Below are 8,044 nucleotides of genomic sequence, written 5' to 3'. Positions count from 1 at the left end.
CATGACATAGGTCATTTTTTTGTCCACCAACACTTGCTCTTCATAAACTCCTTCCTTCACATAAATCACAAAGGTTGTATTGCTCTTCAATGGTACCTCTTTAAGGGCTTCAGTTATTGTCTTGTACTTTCCACTTCCGTCTTTAGCCACCACCACATTCGCCTTGATGTTAGCTCCAGTGGCCTCGAGTAGCCCTCGCCTGTCGCTCACCCAAGATGGCTCTCCCTCTTGGTATTCATTGGATTCCTCCGTTCGAAGTTGTCGCCCCGATTGTGGCAGCAGTCCCAACTTCTCCCACAAAGTGCTCACAAGGGATGTAACCTCACCCACCATCACAAGTCCATTGGCGGTCATTTCTCTTGACGTCTTCAACAAATTCTTCATCTTTTCACCAGTATCGCCAGGAACATTCTCGAAACCATCCAAACAAGTTTCTTGATATGTCAATGCAGCGCTCAACCAAATCCTAAGGTTCTCAAGATAAGCATTCACTCTGTGTACATCAAAACTATCGGTGATTTTATCAAAGGAAGTTAAAAGATCATCAATTGCATAATCCATGAGCTCGTCGCAAGCATCAACTGCTTTTTGCGCCATGGGGTCAGTGGCGGCTTGTTTCAAAGTGGGGGAATTTGCAATGGCCGCTTTGAGCTGCTCAATAGCAAAATGGAACCCTGCCTTGACCAACTCACGTGGGTCTTTTGAGTCAACATTGGACTTCACCAGGACTTCTTCGCAAGTTTCACGATAAGTAGTGGGCTCACATAGAGTCTTAATGGCAGCATTAGAGGAGCCAGGTTCCTCTCCTGCGCCACTTACACCGTTAACCAAGGCAACAAAAAACAGAGACAACAACCCAACCAGGGCAGCCTTATTGTTCTTGCATCCACCGCCGTCATACGCCATGTTTCTTCTCTCAAGCTGTTTTCTTTTTTCTTTTTTTTCTTTTTTTTTTTTGTTTTGTTTTCTTGGGTAATAGAAGATAGGAAGTTGCTGTCTTGATTTCTTTCTGTTCAACAAATGACCTGTTTTTATATGAGAAAATTTTAACAGAATTTCTAAATTGAAGTAAATATCGTTAGAGTTAGGAGCACTCTAGACCAATCATTTTTACTTTTTTTTTTTTCTTAAATTAAATTTTCGTATCTAAATTTAGCTAATTTTTACTATAAATTTAGGTTAATTTAGTTAATTTTTGGTAATCTTGTATTCAAAATCTTAGTTGATTATGCTACATATTTTAATTAAGTTTTTTTTTCTTATTATAAGTAATTCTTTGTTATTGAGGGGAAGTTCATTAGCTCATATTAGATTAATATAAAAATTTGTGATCAGTAAAAAATACAACTCATAAATCTGAAGGTTTTGGAGTGATAAATAAATTTTAATAAAGATGCAACAAAAATGATTGCGCCATTTGGGAGCTATTCTTTTTGTTTAAAAAGTTAATATTGTTGAGTTTAACCAATTTAGATATATATAATTTGGATCATGTGGTCAAGAGATTCAAAACCCCATATGATCAAACTAAAAAAATTGATGTTTTTTCTTCTTCAAAATAAAAATTAATTTGAACATGCCGTGGTAACTAAGATGTTTGTAAGTCCGAAAGAATGACAATTAGATAGGTTGACTTTTTGTTCAATATTCTAGTGATTCTTCTACTCCAAAGATAGGTTTAAAGCATTTATGAAAGGTCATGAACTTAAATAACTTCGATTAGATGTAAGAAAATTTACCTTGCCATTGCAATTGTCCCACGTGCTTTCTTGTTTCCTAGTCGATCTAGCTGATCAGCTGCTTCCAAGACTAGCAATCTCGTTCCCTCAAGTTTCACGCGACACTGACACAAACATAGTCATTCTCTAAAAAATTGTTATAGATTTTGGGGGGCAATCATGTGGCTACTATATCCAAATACTGGCATTGTTTGAAAGGAAGGAACTCTGCTCAGTGTCACGGTCCTACATTTTTTACCGTGTGGCATCGTGATTTTGACACGCTCACGACTAGCCCTAAGGGGAATCAAGCCCCATATATATTTTTCACTCCAGCTTTGTGGCTTCGTCGGACCTTAGGCGAAGTTTGTCTTCGCCAATCGAATATCGCTTATGTGGAATCCAAACTTGTAGTGTATAACAATTTAATCTGTATAATGATTTAGTCTTGAGAGTAGAATCATCACTCTATAGCATCCAACTTTGAGGATGGATCGAGTCTTTGGCATTACTAAGACTTACTGCTGTAGACAAAAGCATTGCCAAAGATGAAATCAGGTACCGGAGATTGTGCAATCTCAATAGAATTGACAGTGAGCATGGGGTACCAGAGATTGTGCAATCTCGGTACCAAAGATTAATATAAAAATTTGTAATCCGTTTTCTTAATTAAGGTAAAAATACAACTTTTACTAAATAAATTTAAAGGTTTTGAACTAATGAATAAATTTTAATAAAGATCAAACAAAAATGAACCTTAGATGAATTTTATTTTTTTCTATTACAATTGAAAATTGCTCGTTTGAGTAAATTAGATTATTCAAAATGATTCTTAACATTGCTTATAATTGCTCGTTTGAGTAAATTAGATGATTTAAAATGATTGATTAACGCCGCTGATTTTTCATCACTACAATGTTTAGGATCGATAATGGGACCTTTAATCTTTGTCATGATGATCAGTAGTGCATGACAATTTAATCGGTATAATAATTTAGTCTCTCCAACAAAATAATTTTATTTTAAAAAAATTATAACATATTTTAAACTCTTGCATATTAAAATTTAAAAATTAAATATCTTACTAACAAAAAGAGAAAAAGAATCGTTTTATTCAAAATCTTAAAATGAGCAAAATTAATGTAGGAGTTCTATTCCCTTGGTTTTAGATCGTTGCCATGCCCGAATAGTACGGAACTCCAGTGCGCCTAATCCAAGGATTACCACGAATAAACAACCCAGGGGTGAAATCAATGGCATGCTTCGGTGTGATTTGTTTAATTCCCCTCCACTTAACTCGATTTTGTTTTGCTGCACCAGGTCCTCTGTTATCATACTCTGTGTAAAACAAAGTCCTGAGAGCAAAATCGCCCTCCCATGGAAGCCACCCTTCAGGCTGGATCAAGTCGTCGATTTGGCATTGCATGATGATGGTTCTTGAATACTGCTTCCATGGGCGGCCAAGGTAGGTCTTGAAGACATGGCGAACGGGGAAGAAGCCAGGGTCAGAAGAGATGGCGCAGTTTTGGAGGACGATACCAGTGGGCTCTTTCCTATCGGTCCGACCTTGGGCAGTGACGATGCATTTTTGATTCTCCATTGGCTTCCTCACGAAGATCTTACAGTTCTGTAAGACAACAGCAGCATTGCCAAAGATGAAATCAATGGTACCAGTGATGGTGCAATCTCGAAAGAATTGACGATGAGCATGGGTGTAGAGAGTATCTTGATAGCCGTCCATTCTACAATTGTAGAAGATTGACATGTCTGATTGAACTCGGAGTGCCACAGCCTGGTGTTTCTCAGGCCCAGCTGAATTCTCGAACCACAAGTCTTTTCCGATGAAGTTGGTTCCGACCGCCGCTGTTAAGAATATGAAATGATGTTAAATTCACTTTTTGAATTCGTATGAATATGATAAAAACTATATGGTAACTTACCAAATGTAGCGGTTTGGAATGTGTTTGTTCCGTCCTTGAAGTTCTTTCTACCAGTGATCTTGGTCTTGGTAGGGCCATCTCCAATCATCATGACCCAGGTCATTGTTTTGTCCACCATTACTTGCTCTTGGTAAACTCCTTCCTTCACATAAATCACAAAGGTTTTATTGCTCTTCCTTGGGACATCTTGAAGGGCTTGAGTTATTGTCTTGTACTTTCCACTTCCGTCTTTAGCCACCACCACATTCGCCCTGATCTTGGCACCAGTGTGTTGGAGTAGCCCTCGCCTGTCATTGACCCAAGATGGCTCTTCCCCTTCATCTTCTTCATCGGGTTCTTCTCCTCGGAGTTGTCGCCCTGTTTCTGGCAGCCCAAGCGCCTTCCACAAAGAGCTCACAAGAGATGTAACCTCACCCACCATCACAAGTCCATTAGCAGTCATTTCTTTTGACGTCTTCAACAAATTTGCCATCTTCTCACCAGTATCGCCAGTAACATTCTCGAAAGCATCCAAACAAGTTTCTTGATATGTCAACGCACCACTCAACCAAATCCTAAGATTCTTAAGATAATTATCCACCCTATTTAAACTAAAACTATCAGTGATTTGATCAAACGTAGTTAAAAGATCATCAATTGCATAATCCATGAGCTCGTCACAAGTATCAATGGCTTCCTTCGCCATGGGGTCAGTGGTGGCTTGTTTCAAAGTGGGGGAATTTGCAATTGCCGCTTTGAGCTGCTCAATAGCAAAATGGAACCCTGCCTTGATCAACTCACGTGGGTCTTTTGAGTCAACATTGGATTTCACCAGGGCTTCTTCACAAGTTTCACGGTACTTAGTGGGCTCACATAGAGTCTTAATGGCAACATTGGAGGACCCAGAGTCCTCTCCTGCTCCACTTACACCATTAACCAAGGCAACCAAAAACAGAGACAACAACCCAACCAGGGCAGCTTTATTGTTCTTGCAACCACCGCCGTCATACGCCATGATTCTTCGCTACAAATCTCGAGCTGTTTTTTTTTTTTTTTTGCTTTTTTTTTTTGTTTTGTTTCGTTGGCTAATAGAAGATGAGAAGTTGCTGCCTTGATTGCTTTAGTTCAGCAAATGACCTGTTTTTATATGAGAAAATTTTAACCGAATTCCAAAATTAAAGTAAATATTGTTAAAGTTGGAGCATTCTGAACCAATCATTTTCACTCTATTTCTTAAATAAAATTTTTGTATCTTAATTTAGCTCATCTTTTCTAAAGTTAGGATTAATTTAGTTAATTTTGGCTAGGTTTGTGGTAAAGTTAATTATTTAAATTAACCCATTTTTTGAGTAATTATTAATTATTTAATTAGAAGTTAGTTAACCAAGCTAAAATTGATATAAAAATTGGCGATTTAAAGGTAAAAATACAATTTATTAGTAAATAAGTCCAAAGGCTTTGTTGTAATAAATAAATTTTAATAATGATCATTAAATGAATTTTACTATTTTCTATTAAAATTAAAATTTTATTTTTTTAAAAAAACTCGACCACTCGACAAAGGTAAAAACAATATTGATGTAACCACTACTTAAGTATCATAGGGTATTGAATCGAGCCTCGACTTAAGTACAGTGTCATGGCAACTCGTAAGGATCTCACTAAGATAAGCTTGGAAGGTTTTGCCATCATAGAAGAATACTATGGTCGACCGAGGAGGAGACGGGTTGCTCCGAGTCAGCCACAACCTATAATAACGACTCAACCTCCACGAAGGGTGGTTGACCCATCGCCAACTATTCATTAGGGGTGTACATTCAATCTAACAACTCGGACCAACCCAACTCGAATTATAGGGGTTCAGTTGGGTTGGGTTATCATTTCGAGTTGAGTTGGGTTAATTTTTCTGAACCCGAATTGATTCGATTCAATTTTTTGTCCTACCATACTTCCCTTCCAAATTGGTAAACCAGCTTCTCTAGAATTACTCTCGCACAAGTTCAACTCTAGTCCTATAAATATTTTTATATTTTCTTTATTTCGTTAGGTATAGTTCATTTTTGTAATCAATTGGTCGATATTTTCGACAACCCAACCTGTAGAGAGTTGTTTTTTAATTTCGTGATCTATTCTTATATTTTCCTTACCTTTAAGGTAATCAATTCTCAAGAATCGTCGATATTTCCGACAACCCAACTTAAATAGAGAGGGCTGGTCCAAAAAAATTTCTCAATCCAACCCCGACCATGTAAACCCTAGTGTGGTTATGAACTTGTAAATGGGTCAAGAGAAAGGTCACAGACTAGGCTAAGAAAATAGAAATGTCCTAACCGTAAAGTTTAGGGGACAACTCTTTGTTTATAAAAATGTATATTATTTCACTATCATTTTCGATAGTTCAATCTTATGTTGGATGATGTCTTAAAAAATTTAGGAGAGCACGAACTAGGACAAATGATACTAAACAATATGGATATCAACACATAATGAAACAAAACAAGAAACAAACGTAAACAAAGTAGTTTTTGATGTTTGGTGAAGCTTGAAAATGGCCACCAATTTAGTTTTTCAAGTAGAAATGCCTAAATTAAAGGGAAAAAATTCACTAATTTTAAGCCCTTCCCCTTCAAACAACCTATAAAATAACCCAACATGTAAACACAACATCATTCCAATTCTATTTCTTAGCCTCCATTTGGAGGCTTCTTGATGATAAAATAAATAAACCCAATAAGGGTGAGCTTCAATGAATTCTTCTTCGAAACTACCCGTCCTTCTCGGGTTGTTCTTAGCATCATTCGTTGCTGCCAAGGCAAAGGCGCTCATTGGACCGAGCACGCCCGACCCCTTTTCATCAATTAGTCTAAACAGTATTACACATCGAAAGGAAGCCGTGTTTAACGTGCTTAGTTTCGGTGCCAAACTCGGTGGCACTAAAGACAACACTCAAGTAATTGTTAAGCATGTTTTGTTACCATCGTTGTCGTTGTCATCGTTGTCGTTTAATGATGTCTTTTTTGGTAGAATTTCATGAAGACATGGGTTGCCGCTTGTCGCTCCAAGCAACCGGCTAGAGTTGTTATTCCCAGTGGTGTGTTTTTGATCAATCAAATCGTCTTCGCTGGGCCTTGTCGGAACACTGAACCAATTGTCGTTCAAATTGATGCCACGTTGAAAGGCGGCGTTGACGTCAGCGAATACGTCTCAGCTGAATGGATATTGTTCGAGAAAATCAATGGTTTGATAGTGACTGGACGAGGTACATTGGATGGACAAGGTAGTAAGGTTTGGAAGTACAATGATTGCCATGTGAATCAAAATTGTCAGAAGCTCCCAGTTGTAAGGACAAACATGTTTTTTTTTTTTTTTTGTCATGTCAATTATTCACCGTCTCATTCTTTCCTCGTTCTTCGTTCTTAGAGTTTTAAACTCAATGGCATCCGACACGGACTCGTGAAAGGCCTCACTTCCCTTAACAGTAAAGGGAATCACATGTTCATCACGAATTCCGAAAATATTAGGGTTCGAAAGCTACACCTGATCGCACCAGATGATAGTCCGAACACTGATGGTATACATCTTAGTCGCTCCACTAATGTGAGAATTACAAAATCTATCATTGCTACAGGTGACGACTGTATCTCTGTCGGTAGAGGATCGATGAATGTTGTTATCACCCAAATAAAATGCGGGCCAGGACACGGTATCAGGTAATAAAAAAAAACGTGTTTGTGTTCTTGTTTAGCTATGTAATATTGCATACGACGTGATGATCAACGAGGGTTCTACTATGACAGTATTGGTAGCCTTGGGAAGTACCCAAATGAGGAGGACGTGCGGGGTATTATCGTTAGGAACTGCACGTTAATTAACACCGACAACGGGCTTAGAATCAAAACATGGGCAGACTCGCCCCCGAGTGCAGCAGTAGGCATACTATTCCAAGACATCAATTTGATCAATGTGAAGAATCCGATCATCATCGACCAACAGTACAGCTGCTCAAAAGTTTGCAAAAAGCCGGTTCGTTATTATTTTTGTTTTCGTCTTTCGTTTCTCAATCAAACTTAACCCGATTCTAACGTGATTTTATCGGGTACAATGCAGCCATCACGAGTCCGAATCAGCGATGTTCATTTCGTGAATATAAAAGGAACAACAATCTCTCCAGTAGCAGTTAAACTGGTATGCAGCAAGCGGTTCCCATGCCAAAACATTGAGATGTCCAACGTAAATCTAAAGTACAGTGGGCGTCCGAACGACAAGGCGTTGCCGTTTAGGTCAGATTGTACAAATGCAAAAGTAGGCTATAGAGGTCTGCAATTTCCAGCCCCCTGCAAGTGATCATAGTCTGAGAGCTGCAGTTGAAGCTTCTTTTTTGCTTTTTTTTTTTTTTTTTTTTTTTTT

At 38.2% G+C, this 8,044-nt stretch overlaps 3 protein-coding genes across 3 annotated transcripts in view; 1 reads left to right on the top strand and 2 right to left on the bottom strand.

Annotated features, from left to right (window-relative positions):
• Nucleotides 1-906, bottom strand: part of LOC111452593 (probable pectinesterase/pectinesterase inhibitor 21) — a 1,533-nt gene extending 627 nt beyond the window's left edge. The window contains exon 1 of the mRNA XM_023093396.1: nucleotides 34-906. Within this exon, the coding sequence (XP_022949164.1) occupies nucleotides 34-906 (873 nt within the window). The remainder of the gene's footprint in view (nucleotides 1-33) is intronic.
• Nucleotides 907-2,867: 1,961 nt separating this feature from the next.
• LOC111446779 (pectinesterase-like) lies at nucleotides 2,868-4,652 on the bottom strand. The gene is made up of 2 exons (XM_023085732.1): nucleotides 3,659-4,652; nucleotides 2,868-3,581 (listed from the first exon to the last, which is right to left on the bottom strand). The coding sequence occupies exons 1-2, from the start codon at nucleotides 4,650-4,652 to the stop codon at nucleotides 2,884-2,886; spliced, it is 1,692 nt and encodes a 563-aa protein (XP_022941500.1). The 3' UTR covers nucleotides 2,868-2,883.
• Nucleotides 4,653-6,383: 1,731 nt separating this feature from the next.
• On the top strand, nucleotides 6,384-8,016 carry LOC111446770 (exopolygalacturonase-like). Its single transcript, XM_023085722.1, has 5 exons — nucleotides 6,384-6,587; nucleotides 6,662-6,976; nucleotides 7,058-7,347; nucleotides 7,435-7,660; nucleotides 7,745-8,016. The coding sequence occupies exons 1-5, from the start codon at nucleotides 6,384-6,386 to the stop codon at nucleotides 7,979-7,981; spliced, it is 1,272 nt and encodes a 423-aa protein (XP_022941490.1). The 3' UTR covers nucleotides 7,982-8,016.
• Nucleotides 8,017-8,044: the final 28 nt, after the last annotated feature.

The sequence above is a fragment of the Cucurbita moschata genome, unplaced genomic scaffold (genome assembly GCF_002738365.1).
Source record: "Cucurbita moschata cultivar Rifu unplaced genomic scaffold, Cmos_1.0 Cmo_Scf00001, whole genome shotgun sequence".
In the NCBI taxonomy this organism is placed as follows: Eukaryota; Viridiplantae; Streptophyta; class Magnoliopsida; order Cucurbitales; family Cucurbitaceae; genus Cucurbita; species Cucurbita moschata.
Note: the sequence above shows the minus strand (reverse complement) of the source record. Positions and strands in the feature narration are given on the sequence as shown.